The 27279-nt window shown below is 42.6% G+C and overlaps 1 protein-coding gene across 4 annotated transcripts in view; it reads left to right on the top strand.

Moving 5' to 3' along the window:
• Cacna2d3 (calcium voltage-gated channel auxiliary subunit alpha2delta 3) overlaps positions 1-26749 on the top strand; it is an 844969-nt gene extending 818220 nt beyond the window's left edge. For all 4 annotated transcript variants that reach the window (XM_028882449.2, XM_028882447.2, XM_028882448.2 and 1 more), the window contains 3 exons: positions 23331-23443; positions 23660-23742; positions 26336-26749. In XM_028882449.2, the coding sequence (XP_028738282.1) occupies positions 23331-23443; positions 23660-23742; positions 26336-26428 (289 nt within the window). In that variant the 3' untranslated portion in view covers positions 26429-26749. The remainder of the gene's footprint in view (positions 1-23330; positions 23444-23659; positions 23743-26335) is intronic.
• Positions 26750-27279: the final 530 nt, after the last annotated feature.

A 27279-nucleotide genomic window follows, 5' to 3' on the forward strand; every position in this document is an offset into this window, starting at 1 on the left:
ATCCTAGTAGAAAAAAAAAGAATAAACTTTGAAAAGCTCAAATAATAGCCAAATTTTAGAAATACCTTTTTTTCTCAGTCCTTTTAGAATTCACTTTTTCTTCAACTGAAAGGATGCTGGATTCCTCTGACTTTTTGTTTATGGGACTTTCTTCCTCCTCCTCCTCCAGTATCTCAAACACATGAAAAAACTATTCCCTGCCACCTGCCTTGGGCTGACAGTACCAAAGAACTTCCTACCCAAGTTGTTTTCAAGGTCTGGGTCAGCACCATCAATCCCAGCAAAGCGCTGCAGACTGGCAGGAAGGCACTGTGACATCTGTTACTGATGCGGTTTTGTCTATGGTATAATAAATACCCTCGTACCCTGCAGACAAAGCTTTGTTCTGACTTTTTGTATGCTTTTCCCTATCAGCCAGCCAAAAATGCAGTGACATATACCCATTGTATGCCTTTTAAAATAAATACCTGTAACAACAAAAACTACTGGTGCCATTTCATCTTGGAGCCTAACTGTGAAAATGGGGACCCATTTCTCATACTATAAAATGGAGCCGAGGAGCCTTGTGCTAGTCTGGGTCTTGGACTGTTCCAGGTAGACCTGTCAAAAGCCAGGCTTATGGTTTCTAAGACTCAGCTCCTTAAGACCAACGTTTTCCAGCCACAAAATATGACCAACCAGGTGACAGCCTTCATGTGGAACTAACAAGCCGATTGCTTGATAGCCTTTCATTCACAATGACAGAAAGTTCAACTCAAGCAAGCCAAGTAAAAGGAAACATTGAGATGTTGGCTTTCCAGAGGTTAGGACCAAGACCCAGGTTTTCTCTAGGATAGTGGTTCTCATCCTTCCTAATGCTGTGACCCTTTAATGCAGTTCCTCATGTTGTGGTGATCACCAACCAAAAAATTATTTTTGTTGCTAACTGTAATTTTGTTCATAACTGTAAATCTGCTACCGTTATATATGTGATGTAATATAAATATTTTTGAAGATAGAGGGTTGCTAAAGGGGTCATGACCCTCCTGTTGTACAGGCAGGCTGATGCTCTTCTGTTGCACAGGCTGGCTGATGCTCTCCTGTTGCACAGGCTGGTTGATGCTCTCCTGTTGCACAGGCAGGCTGATGCTCTCCTGTTGCACAGGCTGGTTGATGCTCTCCTGTTGCACAGGCTGGCTGATGCTCTCCTGTTGTACAGGCTGGCTGATGCTCTCCTGTTGCACAGGCTGGTTGATGCTCTTCTGTTGCACAGGCTGGCTGATGCTCTCCTGTTGTACAGGCTGGCTGATGCTCTCCTGTTGTACAGGCAGGCTGATGCTCTCCTGTTGCACAGGTGGGCAGCTAAGACATCTGTGTTTCTGTTTGAGTGAAATCATGAATGCCATGCTCAACTCTCAGCCCATTGTTTCTTCAGGAAGAGGAACTGTATCCATTTGCCAGTGCCCAGGTGACTTGCCTGGACATGTTGGGCTCATCACAACATGGGGACTGCCTGGAGGAAGGTGGATTCCTGAACAAAGAGGAGAATGTGTGTTCCCAAAGAGAGGAAGAAAGAGCAGAGTTCAAAGCAGAGCTTCTAAGAATGTGAGGCAGGCAGGCAGGACTCTGTTTATTGGAAGTCAATTGGAAGCAAAAAGGCTTGGAATCTGGGAGAACTAGGAGGCTAAGAAAGAGTCTGGACTACCCATGCCTGTTGCATCTTGTGCAGAATTCATTTGTTAGGAAATTTATGATACTTTGACTGTCTTCCCCCCCCCCATTTTCCTTTGTTCACTGTTAGGAGGCATCCGCTCTGTGCTGATATATAGAAAGGATGTCAGTCAATGCTCTCAGAAATCCAGAAGACAAAATTGTCTAAATTAAACCGAGTATCTATTCAAAAGGGAAGAGGGAGCAGAGAGGGAGGACACTTCCTGTTGACTCGCTTCCCACTATCACCCAGCTATAGAAGAAATCATGCGTGGAGGGGAGCGGCATGGCGGCTGGGACACCCCTGGAGTTGGAAGTATTCCCTTGTGATTGCCGGTCTGAGTGCTCCTAGCTCGCTTGTTTGTTTGAAGACTTCCTTCGGTGTGTGTCTGTGCCTCCTGACTCACACCCACAGAGCCTCTTGTGTGCCGTTGGATTACCAAAAGGGCACGATTCCTAAAATGCCCCAAACCTTAATTTTCAGGGCATTCTTACACTCTAGAATGCTGGTATGTATTCCTCCATAGTTTCCAGTTCAGTGGTACAAGAGAAAACATTACCGTAAGCATTGGTGTGCACACCTATATGGAGTTGGCTGGTTTATATTAGTGATGCCTGTACCCAAGCCACAGCATAGGAGAATGAAGCCAGACTTACTGCTGTGGGGAGAGTTTTGTGGAGGCAGGACACCTAGTGACAGAGAACTGACTTAGAAATAAATGAGAGGAGGAAGATGCAAACCTCAGAGCCAGCAGCATTAACTGGGAGCAGACCAGCACCCCCATACCCCCGCCCCCGACTTTCTAGCCCAAAGCTGCAAACCAACAGGATGCTCAGCTCACAGGGAAGCAGGTTAAACTTGAGAAACACAAGTCTAGACACAGGGGGCAAGACAGAATGTTGGAAGCCCTCAGTGATCATTATAAAACCTCAATGTTCGGGTCCCTCCCCAGAGATTGTAATGTAATTTGTCTTAGGTATGACTCAGGTATCATTTGGGGCAAACAACTCAGAATGAAGGAAGCTACATAGTATTCAAGTTCTACTTTGTATTTTAATCACCTTCTAATGTTTCCTATGTAGATCAGGATAAGGCCTTCTGGTGTGTTCTGGGGGCCAGGTATGGGACAGGGCATCTTCTAATTTCCAGGAAGACCAGGGTCCTGTTGCAGAGCAGCCTAACTAGAGATATGTGCCCAGTGGATCAAGATTAATGCCAAATGCAAAGAGCTTCCATGTCTGTGACCTTCTGCTTTGCCCAACTTTTTTTTTTGGCGTGTGTGTGTGTCATGTATATGATTGTTTGCACATGTGTGGTTACTCATGTATGTTCACATGTGTGTGTGTGTGTGTGATGTTTGTGGAAGCCTTAAGTTATGTTGGGACTCTTCTTCAATCACTCTCTACTTTATTTACTGAGGCTGGGTCTTGGCTGGATCTGAAGTCCCCCACCCCCATTTCTAGTTACTCTATCTAGCCAGCTTGCCTCTAAGATCCTGTTTCTGTCTCCCGAGTGCTAGGATTACAGGTAGTAGACATGCTGCCCAGCTTTTCATGGGTTCTGGGGATCTGAACTCTGGTCTCCATGCTTGAATGGCAAGCACTTTATCCAGGCCCTGTTTTACCCTAAGAAAGAATGGAAGACAATCTGTAGAGAGTTAAAGTCTACAAAGAGTAAAGACTTCAGTCAAAGCATCGAAGCTTTTAATCCGTGTAGTTTCTTGTTTGCTTCAGAGCACAGTTCTGTACCAGTTCTCTGGCTGTGCGACCCTGTCATCTCTGTCTCCTGCTATCTTATCTCTGAGTTCCTCTTCTTGTTTGCTGGGGTAAGCATAGCGGAAGCCTCAGAATCCATTTTGACATGTGATCAGCCCTCAGAAGATAGCATGCGTCTGCCACTCCAGTGAGAAGAGACTGTCTGGAGAGTGTATCATCCTTCCCTTCCAGCTCCAGCTCCATCTACCGTAGAGGGGAGAGGAGGACTGGATTATTTCACATCCAGTAATGGACACATCAAATTGCTTCTCTCTTCCTGACTCCCTTTCCCATGGTGACGTCATTTATTTCACGCATTTTGACCCATCTCTGCTTCTTGGCCACCACTGTTTCTCCATTGAAGTGTTCCCTCCTCTGGTGTTTTGGCCCCAGGCAATCCCACCAGCCCCACCGACTCTACACTATGACGTCAGCTTGACTGGGGGGCCCAGCAGGATGGAGGTGTGCTTTATGAAATTCAGCCATGCACCCTGGGCCATAAATACACGCTGTACACATAAATGTACAGCTAACATTGCCCAGGCCCCTCCAGTGCACCATGTTCATAAGCAGACAGTAAGTCTTTAAAATATGGAAAAGCAGTTAATCTTTCTGCTTGCAAATCTATCCTAGGGGGTGGTTTTCCTTAGAGTCAGGGCAGCTATATGCAGGATGCCTGGGACTGAGGAACAAAATGGAGACATTTGCTATGGGATTTCATGGCAATTGTATTAAGAACCTTTGTTTGTCCTTAAGCATTTGTATCCAGTGAGCCTGTGTGATCCCCCCTTCAAAGCAATCCATTCTGAAGAGTTGGCTACCCATGGCAGTGGAGCCAGTGTGCCAGCCTGGCAGGTTTGTGGCACTGGTTTGATCAAGCTTCGACCTCGTTACACCAGTAACTGACTCAACCTCTCGCTCCCCTTTCTGTAAAATAGGGGGTGCGGACTCCTTTCTACAGCTGCTGTAAGTGTCCGCTTGTCCTCTGAGTTCTACTGTTTTTCTTTTGTAAAATGAGAATGTCCATACACCTTGCTCTTGGCAAAGCATTTCACCTCCTAAATGCTTTAACAACATACACATACACTCTGCTGGTAAAGACATTCGGTGGTTCAGAGTAAGTCACCATTGACAGTTCTCCTGCCTCAGTAATTATTCTTCATCCTTTGCCAAAAGATTTTCACACTTTCTAATCCGTGTTCATTTTTTATGTTCTATCCTATGTATTAGCTATTCAATTGGAGTTTATAGATATGTGTCTTGGTCAGCGCCTACTTTATACACAAAAGCTAAGTATTTTCTGAGAAAGTTATCTAAGAGGTCATGGAATAGTAAGATGTACAGACCAATTGAGACACCCAGAACTACAGACCTTATTGGATTCAGTAGACGGACCTACAAGTGGAAAGAGAAGGATGGGGACCTCCTTGCTATCATCAGTAAGCTACAAAGTTCATGTAATCTCTACTCTTTTGTGTCTTCCCCTCCCTTGTCTTTGGATCACTTCCTGTCTCCCAGACCGATGGGACCGCAAGGAGAGCCAGAGTTCAGAGTTGGGGAAGGGGGCATAAGCAGAAAGCCTCCAGAGCCAACTTCCACCTTTTTTGTTAGAGATGAATGCAAGGGCAAGGTGGCCTGCCTGTAAGCTGCCGGGTGGTGGTGCCTGTGCCTTCTGAATATTTCATTTCTCATGAGCCTTCCATCCTTCCCATCTGTCAGAGGGCACTTCCTATATTCATCCTGTATTTATTTTGTGCAGCCCCATGAGCTCTCTTTGTTTGGGATCATTGCTCACTCACTGATTTGCTATATGTACCTAAGTACCTGTGCTGGATTTTGTTCATCACCTTCCTTATTCTTGTTCTCTAGAGAAGAATGAAATATTCTCAACTGTTCCTACTCCATGAATAGTTTAACATTAGCTTCCCACTCGTGCTGTTTAAATGTTGGCTCAAGACAGTAAATAGAAATTCCCCCTGCTCCTTCCTTGGTTCCATGGAGGACCCAGAAGGAACACACTGGTGCCTCTCCACTAGTCCCCTCTTTGTGGACATTCAGGGAGGTTCCAGTTTTTTCCTTTCAAGAGGCAATGCTACCAAAGACTTCTGTTTGTGAAATGTTTAGAGTTCGCCTAGGAGAGCTTTTCTCAGGAGATACTGAAAACAGTGTCTAAATAATTTCCACTGTTGTGTTTCGTGCTGTTTTTTACAAGTTCACTTTCCAGACATGGAGAGATGGCTCAGCAATTAAAAGTACTTGCTACACTTCCAGAGGACCCAGGCTCAATTCCTAGTACCTACATGGTGGCTATTAACTATCTATAATTCTATTCCTAAGAGATCTGATACCTTCTTTGGCTCCATGGACTCCGTGTATATAAATGGTACAAAGCCATACGTGCAGGCAAAACACTCAGATGCATAAAATAAAAGTAATTTGAACACTCACTTTCCCAGCAGTAGTCTAGAACAATACACACATCTACAAACTTTCTCTACATTTGTACTTCTGCAGATTTCATGTCACCTAAAGAAAGATGAATTTCATTATCTTCACTATATTTAAACTTAGATTTCCCTGGCCTTTACTAATTTTACAACTCTCCCTACATCATCCCCACATCTACCTGTTCTTCTGCACTGGGTCCTGAACTAGTTACTGGGGAGGGCAGATATCTTCCCTTCTCTTTTTATTTATTATTATTTTTTTGTTTTGTTTTGGTTTGGTTTTTTGAGTTTTTTTGTGCCTTTCCTGGAACTCACTTGGTAGTCCAGGCTGGCCTCGAACTCACAGAGATCCGCCTGGCTCTGCCTCCCGAGTGCTGGGATTAAAGGCGTGCGCCACCACCGCCCGGCCCCTTCTCTTTTTATAAAACCTATTTTTCCTTCAATTTTCCAATGCCTTTTTATTTTAAAAATTGCCTCTGAAATGTCACCTCTGCCTCTGTGTACAATCTTTTGGGGTTTTGGTTGAGATTACTTTGAACAGGAAAGTTCATTTGGGGTGGGGTGACGTATTTAAAGCATCTATGCTCCTTTCCACAATAGTGTGCCTCCCTCCAGTTTTTGCTTGTCTTTTTATGTTCCTCACGGCTCATCCTTTTCTTCATGAAGGCACGTATTTTGCTGAGTTTATTCTGGGGCTTTCACAGTGATGATCAACACTATCGAGGGGTCTTTGTTTCTGAAATGCTTTTATTGGTTCTTGCCAATGTGAGGTTATAGCTTTACATGCTGATGATATAATCAGTCAACTTGCTGAGTTGTCTTATTAGTTCCAGTGGCTGGTCAGTGGGTTCTTGTGGGTTTTCTACGAACACAGCTGGATCTGGTCTGTGGGTGATGTGGCAGCATTCACGGGGGTGGGGGTCGATTCCCAAAGAGCATTTCAGTTTTTCTCACTACAACGGGTCTGCTCATGTGTTTTATAGCGTGGCCGGATGTAGATGATGTGGGCTGGACTCCCAAGGTATGTTTTCTCTATGTTCTCACATTCAGCATAGTCACTGAATATGTTTAACAGCCTCTGTATCCTTCACACTTTGGTGTGATCCCATGACTTCTGTGATCAGGAGTGCCAAAAGTTGAGCTACCTTAAAAGTGCTTTAATCCCCAGTCTGATTCTGCAGCTCGCCCTCACAGCTCTGTTTGCTCTCTCGTCTTCTGAGTTTATTATTATAAGTTCAGTCATGGAGCAACAAAAACTGACTGAGAACCACTCTGTCTCAGACTGAACCCCAGAACCCAGAGATGGGGGAAGATGCAGACACTCAGATACAGCCTGGTTCCCATGAAAGCAACACTTGGTTGCAGAGAAGGAGGAAACTGGAAAGAAGAGAATGCTTGGCAAAGTGCCGAAGTCAATGGTCCTTGGCGGCCACTAATCCATTTGGGGTGGTAAAGAGTATAGTCAGCTTACAGCAGATGTGTACACGAGGAAAAAAAAAAGAGGGAGAGTATGACGAGAGAGGGGTGGGAGTGGAGGGGAAGGCGCGGGTATTGTACTGTAGACAGTAAGGACACCACCACTAGCTGAAGGTACCCTAAGGAGAGCTGCTTCTGAAGTGGAGCTGGGATGGCATACCTGTGGCTGAAGGCGGGGAGAGGGGGTGATAGACACATGAGATGATTAATCCAAGGCTTTCCTGCCCCTCTGCTCATGAGTTGCATCCTTGCAGCGCCCAAACGGTCGGCCGTGGAGAGAGGAATGGAAACTGAGTCTCACATAGAAAGGGGCACAGGTCTGTGTTGACACTTTCCTTTTCGTCTTTCCAGCTTTTTGGTTTGAAAAGACAGTTTGACAATTTAAGCCTTTTTTATTTTTTCCAAACCAATGAATTTAAGAACATACAACATACATTTGAGCCCATCTCAAATTCTGGAGAGTAGATGAAATCTGTTGGCTTGTCTTTGCATCCTTTCAAAGTTCATTCTTGGCTGTCCTCTACCGTTGAAAAATAGAACTGATGCTTCCTGCTCGTAGAAGTGTGTTGTTGTTACCTGTGTTTGGGAATCTTGTATTTAATGCAGTAGAGACCCAAAGAGTTCCTACTCCATGTACCTTTTACCTCGTGCCCTCACCGATCACTCTTGCTATTTCTGTCCCCTTGTTTACTCTCATTGTATACAGAAGACCACATCCTGTTGGTGACTTACATGGCTTTCCAGTGGGAACGGTTTTATGCATCATGTTTTAAGGATGCTTCACTCTGAGTAATTACAGCAGTATTGCCCACCTGCTTCTCTCTTAGCCTTAGTTGTTTTTTTTTTTTTTTGTTTTTGTTTTTCCTTGCTAGTACTTTTGCAACTTAGAAGTCACTGGCTTTTAATGTGTGAATCAAACAACCTCACATTCAATGTGACGATAGCAATTTTAGACTCAAAGTAACAGATGTGTATATGTTTATTATCATGCTTTCTTGGAATGACCAGGTGTGTATTTCACATGTCTTTTCAGTTATTATTGTCAAAGTTTTAAACTTAAATACTTAGTGACTCTATTTTTCTCTGGATTTAGATATACTTTAGCACCCTTCTGCCCATTCGCTAAAACTTTCTTTATCCTGTCTACTGTGAAACTGGTTCAATTCTCATCTGGTTGAGAATGATTTGTTCTAGAGCAGCAGTTCTTAACCTGCGGGTGTGGACCCCTTCAGGGTTGAACTACCCTTTCACAGGGATCATATATCAGATATCCTGCATATCAGCTATTATTGTGATTCATAACAATAGCAAAATTACAGATATGAAGTAGCAAAACAAATAATTTTATGGTTGGGGGTCACCACACATGAGGTGTCACATGTATTAAAGCGTCACAATGGGAATGCTCTAGAGCATCTTTTCTAACCATTTTTGTTTGTTGGTTTGTTTCTTTGTTTGTTTGTTCGTTTGTTTGTTTTTGAGACATGATTTCTCTGTGTAGCCCTGGCTGTCCTAGAACTCACTCTGTAGACCAGGCTGGCCTCGAACTCACAGAGATCCACCTGCCTCTGCCTCCAGAGTGCTGGGATTAAAGGTGTGTGCCACCACCTCCCAGCTTAAACATGTTTTATTATTGTTTGAGAATTTCGTACATACCTATCATATTCTCTCTCTCTTTTTTAAAACCCCCCATTGAGTCCACCTAGTGCTACCTATGTGTTTATGGAAGTAGGACCATCTAATAGAGTATGGATAGCTTCTCAGGGGCTACATCCTTAAAGAAAACTGATGACCCCAGAGGCTATCAATTGCCATGGCTACGCAGATAGGGGTGGGTCTTTATAAGCTCCTCCCCCAGCCACTCTGGAATTTGAGCAGGCTGGATTTGCACAGGACTTAAACATGCAGTCATAGCTGCTTTGTAAGAGAACAACTTGCCTTGAAGTCCTTGTCCATTTCACATTTTCAACCATTTGGATGGGCTTTCCTCTTGTATCTGTGGTCTTCTGTACTCTACAACATTTCCTCTTTAAATTTCTTTTTTCTTCTTTTTGAACAAATTGACTGCATGATTATGACCTTACGTGACTCAAGCTAATTCAAAGGACTAGTCTTCAGTCCAATTTGTGTAACTTTTCCTTGTTGATAATAGTTTTATCTGTCCAATTATTTTGGTACTATACCACACTGTCGTTTGGTAAAACAAATGGGTGTCTGTGGTAGAGAAGAAACCCGGTGACCACTCTTTGCTGTTTTAAGTTCCTTCTCAACAAAATGATTCCTTTCACATATACCAAATACTACAGGTGCTGGGGAGAGACAAATGGTCAAATGTGGAGCAATCAGGATTTCATAGAATTTTTAGGCAATTTAGGAAGATTTAATAATTTTCATAGGATTAAGAAGTCTTAATTCTTAGCTTATACTCACACTAGGGAACTGGAATTCTAGTGTCAGTTTTCAATATTGCCTCTCTGTTTTCCATTGGCAGGACATGGGTGTGCATACAGCATTCTTCTGATGCTCTGTACTATAGGTGTCTTGAAGGCTCATGGGCTTCTAAGTCCCGCCCATCTCCTGTCATAGGTCATTATCCCTAATCTTGGTACTAAGAAGTATTGATTGTTGTCATCCTTAGCCACATTGTCAGTAACCCTGATGAATTGAAGTTAAGGATGAAGGCTCTTTTTCTTCCTTTGAGTTCAGGAATAGCTTACCAAGATTTTTTTTTTTAACATTTGTGCAATACATAATTTTTTGTTAAAAGGGTTTATCTTTTTTTTAACTTCTTTTTGAAATGATATTTTTTCTCTCCTCTAAATAATGTCTTTCTTGGATTATAGAAAGTTTTGTCTTTCCTAAAATTCCCAATCCAGTTCCTATCCTCCCAGGGATGTGTCTTCTGGTTTTAATATTTGGTCAGTTTTTATCAGCCCACTATGAATATAGTTACCATTGTAAATGCTTTGTGCAATTCGGACAAAAAGAGTGAACTTCAAGTTTTGGATACCACATACAGGAGTCGGTGGAACAGAAGTACTTCCAGAGTAACTAGAAGTCTGACTTCACCATGGTACTTCTAGCTTTGTGGTAGCATTGATGTGATCTAGAGCTTGCAGTCCATTGGGTTATGCTTATAAACTGGAGTTCTTGTGTTATAGTTAGGTCCTATGCTGTGGAATATCCGATTATATCCACAAAGTAACTGATAGGCAGGGCAGGTGGTATGTGTTAGGAAACATGAGCAGTTGCAGGAAACAGACTGATACCTAGGCAGTTTGCTGCATCCAGTAGTTGGCAATGTCAATGGCCATACAAGTAGTCAGCTGGTTGTACCCAGTTAGTACCCTTTCCTTTTTCTTTTTCCTTTTTATCCTAATAAGTTCTATTGTTTGGGCTGTGGGGGTTGATCTGAAATAAAAATGTCCCCTGTAAAGAAGCACTTTTGGTAGGTTTAAAACAGTGGTTTGGTAGTCTAGAATCTAGAATATATTTTAACTATGCCAACACATAATGGAAGAATTATTTTCTGGGGACTGTAACTTTTGAAGTATATTAAGACTGCTGGATTCTTGTAAACAGTGTGAATAAGCAAGAAGTCCCCACAGAGTCAAGATGCATGAACAGGTGTGATGTCATCATCTCTAAGACCAAGTTTAGTACTTTTATTCTGTAAGGAAGAATACCGAGCAAATTTCTTACCTTACACAACCTCTAAATGGCCTAACAGTGTATTTGGGGAGTGGGGGTGGTGATGCACACCTTCAATCCCAGCATTTGGTTGGCAGAGGTAGGTGGATCTGTGAGTTTGAGGCCAGTCTTGTCTACAGAGTGAGTTCCAGGACAGCCAGGGCTATGAGAGAAACATTGTCTTGGAAAACCACAGGGGTGTGGGGGGAGTCATTGGAGGCATGCAGCACATGCAGCATTTTATTTCCTTGGGTCATCAGAAGGAGCACATGTGAAATAAGACATACTGAGAAATCCAGACTTTAGCCACTGAGGTTTTATTGGGCAGAAGGTACTCAGAAGTACCCAAGAAGGATTTTTCCAGGGGGGGGGGCAGAGGGAATTTGGCACATGTTATCTCTACCAATAGAGGGAGTTACCTGCTTTTACCTCCCACTTGTTGACTCTGGTGTTTCTCAGGAGCTCACTATGGAAAGAACCCAAAGCCCAGTGTTAAGGACATTTTTATTGGTCCCGTGAATCAGTGCATGTCATCACAAGGCATGGGCCAGCCCCAAGGTTAGTAGTTGTTATCCTGTAGAACTGTGACAGCCACCATAGAAAGTTCCTAAAAGGGAAACTAGCAAAAACAAGATAAAAGCCAATCCTGTTTTCTAATAGTTTTGAACCAAGACGTACTTTTTTTTTTTCTACAATAATGCCTATCTTTACCAAATAAACCTGTTGGTAAAATAAGTTTGGTTTTCTCAGAAAATTCTACTAAGAATAGAAGACTAGGTGGACCCCAAAATGAGAATATCTTTGGCTAAAGACTAATCAAAATTGACAAAGAAATCTGTTTTTTTTCTATTCTGCATCTAATATTAGAATATAATTAATACCATATGATAATGAGACCTGTCAGGTTTCTGAGACTCTCATATAACTACAGAACAAATTAATAACACACTTAACTAGATATATATCTAATAGATGTTGTAGCTAGAATTTTCCTGGTCCTGCCTGGCCCAAGGTCAGGACAAATCTCTCTCACCCGCCAGTCCCGCAGCTGCTCAGACCCAACCAAGTAAACACACAGAGACTTATATTTCTTATAAACTGTATGGGCAGGGCAGGCTTCTTGCTAACTATTCTTTTTCTGAAATCAACCCATTTCTATTAATCTATAAGTTGTCACATGGCTCGTGGCTTACCAGTATCTTAACATCTTCTGATAGCGGCGGCTGGCAGCTCTCTCTGTCTCAGCCTTCCACTTCCCAGAATTCTCCTCTCTGCTTGTCCCGTCTATACTTCCTGCCTGGCTACTAGCCAATCAGTGTTTTATTTATTAACTAATCAGAGCAACACATTTAACATATAGAATATCCCACAGCAAGATGTCTTTTCAATTCCAGAGTTCCATGGAAATCCAAAAGTTAGCTTTGTAACAGAAAAGGATTGAGTTTGGAATTTTTTAAGCATGTAAATTGTTTAAAATATTTAGCTAAGTAGGATCATTATAAAATAAAACCAGGATAATAAAATTCAAAATTCACTTGAAAAACAGGTTTACTACAGCATAATTAATAGGCATCTGAAGTATGCTATCTGATCATTCTGACATAGTGATATATACAGGAAACCTTAGCCACAATAAACACAGTAAGCTTGCCCAGTCATCTGAGGGTGTCCCATGTCCCTTGGGATTACTGCCTTTATTCCCTTCCCACACCCAACCCCCTGCTCCTGGAAACCACTGTTCTGTGACTTGTCTCTAGAGATTCAATTGTATTTTATAGACTTTGTCATTAAGAGAACCATACAATCCTTATATTAATATCCTGTTGTCTCCTTCCAATCACTCTGCATAATTACTTTGCGATTCATCTGTGTCACAGTTTGGAAAGAGGAATGTCCCATTGTATAAATACTTCTCAATTGGTTTTTTACACTTCTCCGTAGTTTATTTTTAGTAAGACATATTATTTGTACATCTTTGTGGGAGTATATTATGGTAATTCAACACATGTATACAATATTTAATAATCAAATCAGGGTACAAGCACTTCCATCTCTTCAGCCATTAATCATGCTTGTGTGCTGGAACTGTTTCATCATATAGCTTCACACTGCGAACCCCTCTTTCCATCCCCCTTTCCCTAGTGACCACGGTCCCACTCATTCTCCCCTAAGACTGACTGACTGGCTTCCACAAATGGAGACCAACATGTGTTATTACTCTTTCTTTGTCTGACTTATTTCACTCATTACAACAGCCTCCAGTTCTGTGTTGCTCCAAATGACAGGATTTCATTCTTTCTGGATCCGATTGATGGTCTGTGGTGTCTTTCCTGTGAGTGTGTAGTGTATGCGTGTGTGGTGTGCATGCGTGTGTGTGCAGATGTTTGTACCCATGTGTGCAGGCTAGAGATGGAAGTCGGATGTCTTCCCCTATTGCTCTTGACTTTTGTTGAACCAGTTTTCTCACTGAGCCTAGAGATCGCTGTCTCAGATAGATTGGCTGTCCAAGGAGCCCCTGTGATGCTTCTCTCTCCCTCCCCACCAAGGACGGGGTGGGGGGCACGCTATCATGCTTTGCTTTTATAAGGGTGCTAGGATCAAGTCATTGATTTTATATCTTAACTATTGTGATTCAAATTGCAAAGATATTTTAGTGTCATGACTTCATCATTTGAATATATATGCAGATAGAGAATTGTCGAATATATGATGGTTCCATTTTAGTTTTTGTGAGGACTCTCTATATTGCTTTCCATGATGGCCATAATGATTAAGATTCTTCCCAAGGCTATACAAGTCCCCTTTTCTCACCATTCTTTGTGCCGTCATTGTTTTTGTGATAATACCCATTCTAGATGAGATGAGATGTCACAACGGTTTTCATCTGCTTTTCTTTTTCCCTGCTAGAGAGCAAGTCCAACACTGCATTAGCAATCTGCTGCGGAGCCTCCCCACCCCAATATACTGTGATCTGGGTTTGCATTTTACAAATGGACGAAACTGGGCATCTTTTCATACACTTGCTCATTTGTATGACTTCTTTTGAGAGCTGTCTATTGAGTTCATTAGCTTACTTATTGTTGGATTTCATTTTATCATTTGAATCGTGTGTGTATAAGGCAGGGGAGCATACATGAGTGAAAGTGCTCTTGGAGGCCAGAAGAGGGTGTTAGTTCCCCTGGCACTGGAGTCCCTAATAGTTGTGAGCCACTGTGTTGGTGCTGATATCTGAACCTGGATCCTTTCAGAGAGAAGCAAATGTTTTTAACTGATGAATCCTCTCTCTAGTTGCTGTTTACTATCATTTCATAGTAGATATTATGATGCCTCTAGCTTTGTGTGTGTGAAGAGTTATTCATTTGTGTCCCCCTCCCCCCAGGATTATTTTATTTTTAAACAATATTTTATATTTTGAGAATTTCATCCATATATACAGTGTGTTCTGATCGTGGCCAACCTTCATTTCTTTCCTCCAACTCTCCGAGACTCCACCACAACACCCCTTCCAACTTCATCTCCTCTTTTATTTTATTTTATTTTTTTGCTTAATCCTACTCTATCCCATTAGTACTGTTTGTATGCACCTAGCCACATGGGTGTGGAGTCATTTCCAAAGCACGGAAAACCTACCAGAGACCACAGCCCTAAAGAAAACTGCCTCTCCATCTCTCAGCCACAGTAGTCCTCATTTCAGAGGAGGACCTCATGAGCCACTCCCTAATCTGTGCTGAAATGTTGAGTGCCTTGATCTTGTGCTGGTAACCATGGTTGCTAAATTCATGAGCACAACCACCACATCATGTCCCCAAGGCAGCATTTTACAGCTCTCCTCCACAACTCCTGGCCTTTACTCTCTTTCCAATCCTTTTTCTGGAAAGTTCCTTGAGTCTTGGACATGGATATCCATGTCCCCTAAGAGCTGTGCACTCAGTTGCTAATTTTCAGAATTTTGACACATAGGAATTCTCTCCATTAACCCCTGCTCACTGCAAAAAAGAACCTTTGCTACCAGGGTTGAGAGCAGCTCAGATGTATGGGAATAAACATAAACATTTGGAAGGTGGTTTGACAAATATGACCGGTTAGCCAGGTAGCAAAAGTAGGTTTCTTCCTAGGGCCTCCATAGCCACAGGCTTTCAACCAGGTTTACAGCATCAGGTATGAATTCCCTCCTGTGGAGCAGGCCTCACATCCAATCAAAGAATGCCATAATGCAATACTCAGGCCACAAGTACCAGTCGACCCAGTGAGCCTGCTCAGGATGACCCTGGTTATCCTGTGTGTGTGTGTGTGTGTGTGTGTGTGTGTGTGTGTGTGTGTGTATGTGTGTGTGTATACTAAAGGGAGACAGACAGACACAGGCAAAGAGGCAGAGCCAGAGAGACAAAGACTGAAAGAGAGCCAGAGAAAGACAGACAGACAGATAGACAGAGAGACAGAGACAGAGATGGAAAGAGAGCCAAAGAGACAAATACACTGATCATCAGTGTAGCCATCAGGGCCTGAACTACCATTTACAATATCATAGACTTTTTATCTCACTGCTCACTATTGGCCTGTTTCTGAATGATTCAATTTTGGTTGGTGGTATGCCCTCACAGGTATGCAGTTCTGCTAGGTTTTCTAGTTTTTAACATATAGTTATGATAGATGTAAGTTGTCATGTCTGTTTTATCTCTAATCATTTGGGTATTCATGTTATTAGTTATCTAACTACAGAATTGTCAACTAACCTTTACAGAAATCAGCTGTTTCATTTCTTTTGAGTTTGTATTTTTTGGAATGGGTCTTTGTCTCAGGACTGATGCTTCTGCTGCATTCCACAGACTTAGTGTGTCACACTGTCATTTGCTTTTATGTTTCCCCCACTTGGTTCCTTCACTTGGTCATTCAAAAACACACTTGACTCCTATGTGTTTGGATTCTTTCCATTCATCTTTGCGATTTGTGCTTTTATTCCATTTTAGACAGAGAAAATACATATGATCTCAATTTTGAGAACTCTATTAGAGATTTTGTTTGTGACCTAACATAACATCTATCCTGAGACTATTCTATGTACATACAAGAGGAATGTGCGTGGCAATACTATCTGGTGAATAAGTCTGTGACCCCTTGATTCAAAGTGTGACTCAATTCAGATATTTCTTTGATGATTGCCAGGAAAATACAGCCATTTGGAAAAGTATAGTAACAAGGTACCCAGCTATTAATTTATTAGAGTCTCTCTTTCCATTAACATGCACTATTTGCCTTATTTGGTTGGCAGGTTATTGGGTATATGTGTATTGGAAATCGCTAAATCTTTCAGAATTGAAAATTTAATATCAAAATTTAATCTCAAAATTTTTAGTTTAAAGTCTGCTTTACTTTGTGCATCTATACCCACCTCTCCTCACTTTTGGTTTCCATCTGAGCAATGTCTTTTTTCAACTGCTCATGTTTAAGCTAGGTGCATGTTTATCAATGAAATGATTTTTTTGTCAGGCAGCACATAGCTAGATCATTCTTTTATTTGTTTGGTTTGGTTTGGTTTTTGGTTTTTTCGAGACAGAGTGTCTCTGTGTAGTTTTGGTGGCTGTCCTGGATCTCGCTCTGTAGACCAGGCTGGCCTCGAACTCACAGAGATCCGCCTGGCTCTGCCTCCCGAGTGCTGGGATTAAAGGTATGCGCCACCGCTGCCCCTTTTGGTTTGTTTGTTTGTTCGTTTTGTTTTTAACTTTTATTGATTCTTTGCAGATTTCACATCGTGTATCCTGCCCATCTCCTTGCCCCTTATCTGTCCTCTGCCCTTGCAACCTCACCCCACCCCCCAACAAACAACAAAAACAAAAAAAAGGGAGAAGAATCTCATCGTGGAAGCTATAGTGTGGCCCCTTGAGTCACACAGTTTACTAGTTTACTCTTCAGTCTTTCCCTCTTCATTTGCAAGTGTGCATTGCCCTGAGTCATTGGTCTGGTTCGAGGCCCCTGACTTCTGCTACATGACTGATAATGGGCCCTCACTGGGGCTCCTCCTGGACATCCTGTTGTTGTCCTGTGTTGTGGAGATCCTACAGCTTGGGCTCTGTTGGTTCACCCCTTCACATGCTCCAACAGTTCATAGATCCAGTGGACGTTGGGATGGGCCAACTCACAGCCCTGGTTCTGGGCCTGGGTGGTAGCGGGGTTGGTCAGCTCGCTAGCTCTCCCCCATTGTCACTACCAGATGAGCTCTCCAGCACTGCTTCTCTAGCTCACCCAATGCAGCCTGCAGCGAGGGGCGGGGCCAGTTCTGCTCTCGGCCTCACTCATATCAACAGGACCAGCTCTACTGTTTTGCCCGGGCAAGGAAGGGGCAGGGCCTTCTCTCCCAATTGCTATAAGGGGCATACAGGGGTGCTCTTATGTCCTTGGGGCAGGCTCACCTGCATCCCTGACAACAAAGTTAGCCCTAGTGTACTGCCTTGGCTAGTGTCTGCTCTCCTGTGTAGCTGGTGAAGGGCAGGGGCAGTTCTCTTACTCTCGTGACCCCAGGGCCGTGCTGCTGTAAGGGCCATACCTGTGCTGCTACCTGGGGCCATGGTAACATCTGAGCCCATACTCTGACCTAGGACTGTGTCTAGGTCCATGGTCTTGACACAGCCAGGGTCTGTGATGATATCTACAGCCGGTGTTACCACAGTGGGTACCATAGGAGGGCAGTCATTAGGAACCAAGTATGTTGAAATACAAGGGCCAGGCTGAGCAGATACCAACATGGCTCCAGGTGGCCACCCTGACCACTGGCATTGGCATGGCCTTCAATGGTATCAGGAGCCAAGGACATCAACTCAGACCCTGGCTGCCGCAGGGCCACAGACCTATATATGACCCTCAGCAGCATCCCTGACCTGGACAACACCATGTAACAGTGCCAGCCACTCAACTCGGCATGGCCCTGGCTGTAGCCCAGATCCTGGGCATCCATGTGGCTCTGGTTGCACCATGGGCTACCAAACATCAACATAGACCGTGGCTGTGGTAGGACCACAGACCCAGCAGCAGCCTGGTCCTGGATACCACCATGGCCCCAGGTAGCAGTGCAGGCCACTCAGATCAGCATGGCCATCTGTGGGTGTAGAGCCATCCAGTGGGCACAAGCCAACTACCAGTGGCCACACCCCCAAAGAAGAAAGAGTCTCCTTCCCCAGCAGCCAACAATTTTCAGTAACTCCTCAGAGGTAGGGCTTATGCTGGAATTTGGGCTGTCTTGATCTTGTACAGGTAGCTACAGCTGCTGTAAGTTCATGAGTATGATAGCCCCATCCTGTCCAGGACACAGCATGTCACCACACTCTCCTTCCACACCTGGCTTTGACATTTTTTTTTTGCCTTCTCTTTCATGGTGTTTCTCTCTCAGTTATGTTGAATAATTTTTAATTCCAAGCTTTAAAACTATTGATTAATCTTCATGATTTCCATGTCTTCGGTGAATTTCTTATTTTTTTTTTCTTGGATTTTTTCTCTTTTTTGGTATTTGTCTCCATTCCCTTGCATTTCACTAAGTTTATTGGGAACCATAATTTTACATCCTGCCAGCAATTCAGCAATTTTCTTCCAATTGGGATCCTTTGCTGGAGAAGCATGGTTGTATATTTGTGTTGATGTCTGCACATCTTTCATAACACTGGCTTTCTTACCAATATTATCAAGTAGCATCTTTGGGTTGGTTGTAGGAGAGATGAAAAGCATAGTGTGTGGTTCCTTCAGCCTCAGTTGAGGTCTCCATGGTCTAGCCTAGGCTGCAGCAGTTCATAAAGGTAGTTGTTTTACTTTAGGCTGGACAAGGGCTTGTGGCGGTAACTGACACATCTCAATGGTGTGGCATCTGGAGAGGTTTGTTCTGTGGTCTCTCAGAGAAAGAGATACCAGGTGTTGTAGTGCTAATTGCCATAGACCTGAGACATTCTTCGAGATTCAGAAGGAAAATATGAGAGATGATTGGGTTGATGCTACCTCAAAACAAATTTCCAGGTCTTCAGAATGAGATGGGGGAGGGGGGCGGGGGATGAGCTCATGTCATGTTGGCATCTGTAGCCCTGGTAATTGTAGACCACAGTTAGGTGTTACAAGAGGGACCTTGCCCAGGCTCCATTAGGAGATAGCGGATGCTGAGACCAATACACCATTGCCTGCTTTAATGAAGCTGCAGAAAACAGTGAATGCCCTGTGTGGGTGAGTACAAGCAGAGACCTTCACTAGTTTCTGTAGAGAACACAAGGGGAGGACTTGAGCTCATAGCTATGGTGACCGTTCATCCTAAATCTCGGCATGCTGAGTGGCAGGTGGTTTTCCACCCATCAAGGTACACAATGACTCAAGGCATCCAATGGTTCATACCAGCCCCTGTGCTAAGATGGTGTCGGTGGTTATAGGGCAGATCCTTCTTTGCAGCAAAGCAGACTCTCTTCCACTAGCCCCACAAATTTGGAACTTATGTGTGCCATGGAATTCTCCTGCAGCTAGGACTCTGCACTGCTATAATCAGGGTCGTTGGCACTTTGCTTTTGCCAACATAGCTGACGTGTGAATTGCCATGTTCTTTGAATTGCTCTTCCAACGCTCCATGAGCTTTAGGCTCACATCTCTTCTCTGCTAATATTTAAACATTCTTTCTTTTGTTGCGCTAGACCTCAAGGCACCTCTGTGTCATCATTTTGTTCTGTGAAAAAAAGAAATGTACCTAAAGAGAGAATACACATTCACCATCTCCAATTAATAGCAGAGGTTTGCTTTATGGAAACTGTCACCTAAAACTGATAAATCATTAGATGTATACCGCTGTGCCTTTGATGTCAGCTCAGTCCCTAGAAAATCCTATAAATAAAAGCTCCCATAAGACCTATGGCTTTGCAAAAACTCCTTTCTCCTGGCACCATGTCAAGGAGTCCCACACCCTTGTCTGTGTACTATACCCCTCTTTCTCGCTTTGGAAATAGACATCCCTTTAGAATAAAACCTCCCTTCGTTTTTGCTAATGTTCCGCTGGTCTTTTACAAAAATATGTCTCATTTTCCTCTTAAAGTCATTTTTTTCCTTCCCTACTTTTAGTTATTGATCCTCAGTAATGTTTGAATTCTTGTAATGCAATTTTCAAGAATGGAGACATAGCAAAATATAGTTGTAACTTTTTATATTGTATAAAACCAAAAATGCCAGGGTATATAAATTATGAAGCCTATTTAGTTGATGTTTTCTTAGAAATTAACTCTAATGAATATTACCCAATTTGACATAAACTTGAGATTATACATTTTATCAAAAAAGACTTGTATAGAGCTACTTCTATCACTGCGTGCAGGGGGAAACCCACATTGCAAAGAAGCCCCAAAGCCTTTGTGTGGCAACACCACTGAGCTACAAACCTTCCTTGTACCGGCCCACTTCCTCTCTTGGAATTGTATCCTTGCTTCCTAGATTCTCTTGCTTTGCTTGCTATTGTCTATGTGTCTGTCCAGTTCTATTTTCCATGCCAGAAGAACCTGGAGCCACTACCAAGGTACCCACTAGGCCCCAATATCAGTACTATAAGCGAAAAACCATCTTGTTTATTTACATAGATGAAAGTTGCCTGGGTTTAGAGATGCAGTCCAGTCGGATATATATGAGGATGGGAACTACATTTACCCATGAGTCAAAAGCATGTATCTATTTTAAGGATGCTATAGCTAGAACCAGATCTCAGGGCCCTCACAAAAAAACCCAAGCAAGGCCAGCTCTTTCCTCCCCTGTTCCTTCTCTACCTAAACCTTGTAGTTTGGTAAGCAAAGAATCTACTTTAGCACTATAACACTGCTTCCCAATAATGTAAACATGAAGCTGATCATCCTTAAGTGTCCCCATTTTTCTGAATACCTGCAAGTTAAGGTGCCATCAGCATTAGAACTAAAGCCATTTGAAGAACCAAAACTGTCATTGTTTCCCTAATAGTCCTCCTTCAGTGAATTCCTGTTTCCACAAAGCCTCCCTCATCTCTAAAACCCCCATGGACTGAGAGTCTTAATCAGTTTCTGTTCTGCTCCGGGAGTATCTTCCCCTCCTCTGATTTTACCCTGAAATTAGTTCCTGCCACCGTGGCTTGGGTTTATTCTACATATCTATGGAAGGTGGCAGAGTTTATGTGTGTCTTCCTGGATAATCCCATAGCATTCCTTCTGACCCAGGCATAAAGTTATTTGGGAAACTTGATACCGTAGTGTACACTGAGGAGCATCCCTTGTAGATCCACAAATTTCAGTTAGTTTCTTAGTTTCTTTCAAGCCAGAGGGAACAAGTACCCCCTTATCCTGACATCTGTAGAATTAGGTACTCATAATAATTCCATATTAGAAATGGGAAATTTTAATGATTGCGAAAAAGACAAACTAATCTACAAGTACAGATAATGGAGGAGGCATATTAAAAGGAAGCCAACTGATAATAAACCTAAGTTCAAACAAATGTTTTATAAGAGGATACCCAAACATAACAATCAACTCAGAATAAAGCAAAGGACTTGTCAGTCAAAAGCAGGATGTTGGCCTCAGAAAAGACTTCACCAATCTCCCCTTGAAGACAAATCATGTGCTGGGGTCAGGGACATAGACAGTTCACGCTGATGCATGGCAGCAATCCAGATGACTCACCTGGCAAAAGTGAGATGCTCTCAGGGGTTCGGTCCATGCAGGCACCCAAATTGTTGACATGAAATAATGTGCCTGCTTTAATAGAAATGAGAAGATAATTTATTCTAAGCCTACTATGAATGATCGTGGCCAGAATATGTCACCCTGAATGACATATTCCACCATGGAGGAAGTTACATCAACTTCTGAGGTCACTTAACTAAACAAAATAATAAGTAAATGCATTTCCCAATTACCTTTGTGGGGGCATTAGGGAGGCTGGTTGTCTAACAAAGCAAGCTTTGATGTGATTCTTAGCTTTGGTGTTGGTGGTGGTTAGGGCTCTTATGAGATTATTCCCAGAGAGTGTCTCTAATACTCACAAGAATGTTAAGATCAATGCAAAGTTAAGGAGAACAGTTATTAAAGGGACTAAGATGGACCCAGATCATTTTGTCTCTCATCTTACAGCATCCCAAAGCTCTAGTCATCTGAGATCAAGTAGTCAGCAAGATCTTTAACATACAGGCAGCTTCCTCAGACCGCTCCAGTTTATTGACGGTGACAGCATCAAGCTCACTACAATTGGACTGGTTGTACTGATGGATCCCAAAGGTTGGGGTTGCTATACAATCTCAGATCTGAACTTAACCTGGACTCTAGGGCCTCCCCTGTGTCGATTTCACTGAAAACATCCTCTTCTCTTCTGGGTGGATCAAGAACAAAGCAGTACGGGAATGTTTTGTTTTGTTTCTGTGCGGCACACAGCAGTCTTTGGGGAAGGAGAAAAGCCCCTCCTGAAGGAAATCAAACACAGTATGAGATGATGCTTTGGGCCCTGGACGTTTTCTTACCAAACTAGAAGCCCATGGCAGAGAAACAGGAGATAGCTTGCTTGAGTTTCACTGTGGGAGCCATCCTGAGATCTAATTCTAGAGAGTGAAATCAGATGTGAAGAAGGTACATTTTGAAAACTGACCTGGCTTAGGCAATGCTGACTGGTTTCTCTATATGAAACCCCAGTCTCTCCAGATGAACGGTACTAACTTCAAGAGAATACAGCTGATGCTTTCTCATCCCAGCCTAGCATTTTTAATGGAAGCACCTTAGTTGAGGGAGGCACCTTCCTGGAAAGGTTATCTCTGAACCTGGTCCCACAAAATATTATGGTTTGTTCCCACAGGGGAGAAGTGTTCCTATCCATCTTTTCATTTGAGAGATGGTGGGCTGGTTAATTTTAATTGTCGAGTGAACACAATCTAGGATCATCTGGGAGGAGAATCTCAATGCATGGTTATCTGTGTCAAGTTGTGATTATGTTAAGTGAGGTGGAATGATCCGCCCACTGTGGGAGACGTTGTTCCCTAGGCAAGGGATCCCAAACTCGACGAGGGTGGAGAAAATGAGTTGAGAATGAGAATACCTGGACTCACTGTTCCCTGTTCCTAATTCTGGATGCCATGGGACCAGCTGTGCTAAGCTCCTGAACCATGCCTTCCCCACAGTGATCACCTGAACTGGAATGAAAATGAATTCTTTCTTCCTCCGTTCCCTTGTCAGGGGATTTTTATCAGAGCAACAGAGACGGAATGAAGACAGACGGTAAACGCCCTCCCTCTCACTGTCCCGTTCCTTCCCATTCCCACAGGTCCTTCGTCATCCAGCAAATCCCGAGCAGCAATCTGTTCATGGTGGTGGTGGACAGCAGCTGCCTCTGTGAGTCTGTAGCTCCTATCACCATGGCGCCCATTGAAATCAGGTATATCCTTTTTTATGTGGGTCCAGCCGCTGCAGCTGCAGCTGGTAAAGGGGAAACAGCAGTAGGGACACTGTGGGCTGATGTGTCAAGAAGGGAAGGGTTACGTCCTTTCCCTGTGAGTGGAGAAAGGGCTGAAGCTGCTTTAGCGCCACGTTTTGACCCCTGAAATTCCAAGTGAGGGAAGCAATGGTCGGAACCACGCCTTAACTACAGTCAACATAATGAATCCCTGAAGTGCGAACGGTTAAAGGCTCAGAAGATCAGGCGGCGTCCGGAATCCTGCCACGGTTTCCATCCTGAGGCAAGTCTGAGAACGTTTCAATTTTCTTTTCCCATCAGATTAACGAGGAGTACCTCACAATGACCAAGAACAGCTGAAAACTTGACTCCTGAGAAAAGAATTCCTTTCAGAAAACTAAAAAAGGAATACATGACAGCTAATAGATCTGGATATTCAGCCTATCTCCACTGAGTAATCACTTTTTTTTTGGGGGGGGGGTATCCATATATATTTTAAAATCTTTTTCTGGCTTTCTGTGTTATGATTTTTATCATGTACAAGGTGACTCTGACCATCATGATTTATTTATTTTAAATGGAAGATAAAGTTATTTCCATTGATTATTTCAGATAGCTTTTTATTTATAAGAAATCTACTTAAAGAAAAGCAGCAAACTTAACATTCACCTCCATCAGTGGCAACCATCTGGTACTAAGGGACAGCCAGGGTTTGACACTTCAATATGATATTGTCTTCTACAAACCTGTTGGCCTGTATTGCTCTCCTGGGAGGTGTGTGAGCAGCAGGTTAGACACACCTGCATCCAAGCCCCTCAATTGTCACACCTATGTTGATGAGTGTAGAATTTAGACCACTCCTGACAAAGGTGAGTTCGCATATATTCTACAGTAGTGTAGGTGACAACATTTAAAAAAAAGAAAAGTAAGTTCGTAAATGAACTCTACTTCTACTCCTACCCAAAGGAGAAAGCTGGCCTGGACCCGTAACTATAGAGAAATTGGACACCTGCTGTTGAAAATGTCACCTCAGCTTTCTTCGTGTCTGTGTCCCTTCAATTAACACATCATTTTGATGTACTAGGCTATCTAGTTCTTAAGATGTTAAAAGTCAGTATACTAACCTATAGTAAGTACTGTCAGTATTTTGACTATAATAAATTAGTTTATTAAGAATATTTGCATCTATAGTCAAAAGGGAAATCAAAAGCAACATGTTGTATATATTATATATATGCCGAAAAAAACCTTTTTAACATTTCAGTGGTAGCCAAATGTCACTATGAAAATATAAACAGTTTTAATTAAAACCAGGGAAAGAGCTGGATGTGGTAGTTTCACCTATAACCCAGCACCTGGGAGGCCAAGGTAGGAAGAGAACAAGTTCAAGGCCAGACTTAAGTACAAAGTAAGACCCTATCTCCAAATGCTATCAAGAATTGCATACTTGGATAACTGAGTGATTAAAGAAAAAGGTACTAGAGTTAACACGGAAAGCTTCTTTGGTAACTGGATATAAGATAAACATAAAATCCTGTAGTTTCTCTTTTTCTAGAATACTGAAATTGGGGTCAGTATAACCTAGAAAGTAATTTTATAAAGAAACAGTCAATTCAAAAACAAAGAATATATGGATTAGTCTTACATGGTGAAATAGTAGTCTTATGAATATTCTAGGAATTGGTAAGATGCTTTATTGTCTAAGACTAGAAACTGTGGAATGAAAACAGACCCACTCCAACAGCGTGGCCTACCTGGGAAAATGTAACAAAGTCAGTAGCAGTGTTCAAGAAGTTCAAATGATGTTTATAACTAGTAATAGCTCAAGGTTATTAAAGTAATACAAAGTGAAGAGACATCTAGGTCTAATTCAGAGGCATAGCAGGCTTAAGCTTTGCAGCCTTCTTCTTGGGTACCTTTCCCATAGCCAGAGGCACAGGTAAATGGCACTGGATGGGAGAGACCTGCATTTAGCACCTCTTGACAAAGTAAAGAACATAATAAGAAAATAGTCAAACAGAGTAGGAGAATAATAGAGTTGGCAACATTTCTAGATGCATTTAAGAGAAAGGAACACATAAAATTATTTTTTTCTGAAACAGGGTCTCTCTCCCCCAAATAAAGAAAAAGATGATTTGAGAAAAATTTTCTGAGCTGACTGTGTCCCTCAGCTCTGGTCCTTCATTCCCTTTCTAACTAGAAATTGTTGGGTTTTTATAAGATCACAGAGAATGCCTGTACTGGTAGCCCTTTGCTACATCAGTGGTTCTCAAACAGTGGGTCGAAACTCCCTCGACAATCCTCTGTCTCCAAAATATTTACATGATGATTCATGATAGTAGCAAAATTACAGTTATGAAGTAGCAATGAAAATAATTTTATAGTTGGGGGTTCATGAGGAACTGTATTAAAGGGTTGCAGCATTAGGAAGTGTGAGAACCACTATTCCACATAATTTTCAAAGCAGGCCTGGAAGATGTGGCTCGGTGGTTAAGAGCACATACTGCTCTTGCCAAGGACCCAAGTTTGGTTCCACTTTAAGTGGCTCACAATTGCTTGTGACTCCAGTTGATATGATGCCCTCTTCTGGACTCGACAGCTACAGCACTCAGAGAGCCATGCCCCCTGACACAAACATACTTAAAAACAAATACATCTTTAGAAAAATAAAATAATTTTCAAAGAGTAATTTAGATAGTATGTGCATTAACAACCGCAGTCAGGTATTTGGACCTCTAACTTGGTGGGATTTAGACAAACCCGTTTCCTTCCATCACTGAGTCAGAAGATTCTAGCATTCTCATCCGCATGGAAATTGCAAAGCTTGATGTCCTGGAACCCATTTCTGCTCTAATCAGTCCTTGCTTTCCCCACAGGAGAACGCAAGGGAGTGTGGGGGTGCATCGAGTCTCCAGGCCCAGCTGGCCCTGCTGCTGCTCCCCCTGATTTTGAGTCTCTTCTCGAGGTGACACTGACTACTGAGATGTTCTTTTGGCATGCTATCAATCATGGATAAACTGTGAACCCAAATATGGTGCGACATAGAAGACATAAGCATAGGCCAGCCATCAGCATCTCCTGATTTTAAACTGCGTGATAGAAACTCTCACAGATACATTGACAAAAAGTTCTCTTTTTACTTTGCCAGTCATGCAGATGTGAGTTTGCCACATGATCACCCTTCATCAGAAATGGGGCTGTACTGGGTAGGCAGTATCCCTTCTGCTTGGAAACCATGGAAACCAATTTAAAACTGTGTACTTTTTAAATAAAGTATATTAAAATCATAATCACCTTGTTTGAAATTTATCATTTTATGAGCTGAGAACACAGTCTAAAAAAGAAAAAAAAAATCATGGTTGGAAAACATCACCTATTCCAGGAACCAGTAAGGATGCTGTTGGCAGAGGATGTGCCCTAAAAGCAGACTCTAGACAAATAGTTAACAATCGTTTAGATGTTCCACTCAAGTCCTAAAAATATTTACAGAAGTAAATCAAACTATCGTCTACATTGTGGAGATTTCATTACATAGAACCTGGGTTTGTTGAATCCGACTTCAACAGAGGTCAGACTTCGGAGGAGAACACAAGTTCTCTTAATAGTCAAGCGCTAACTATTTAAGGGTAGAAATAAAGAAGTCATAAATCCCAGGAAATTCTTCTGAAAAGGCTTGGAGGAAATAAAGAATGACCATGAAAGACTCTGAAGCTCATTTCTTCAGCATTTGGCTTCTGGCTTTGCCCATAAATAAGAGGTGAAACCAGATCTTAGATATTACAGGACATGAGACTACCCAGACCCATAACCATTCCTGAAA

Source organism: Peromyscus leucopus, chromosome 9, assembly GCF_004664715.2.
Source record: "Peromyscus leucopus breed LL Stock chromosome 9, UCI_PerLeu_2.1, whole genome shotgun sequence".
Taxonomy (NCBI): Eukaryota; Metazoa; Chordata; class Mammalia; order Rodentia; family Cricetidae; genus Peromyscus; species Peromyscus leucopus.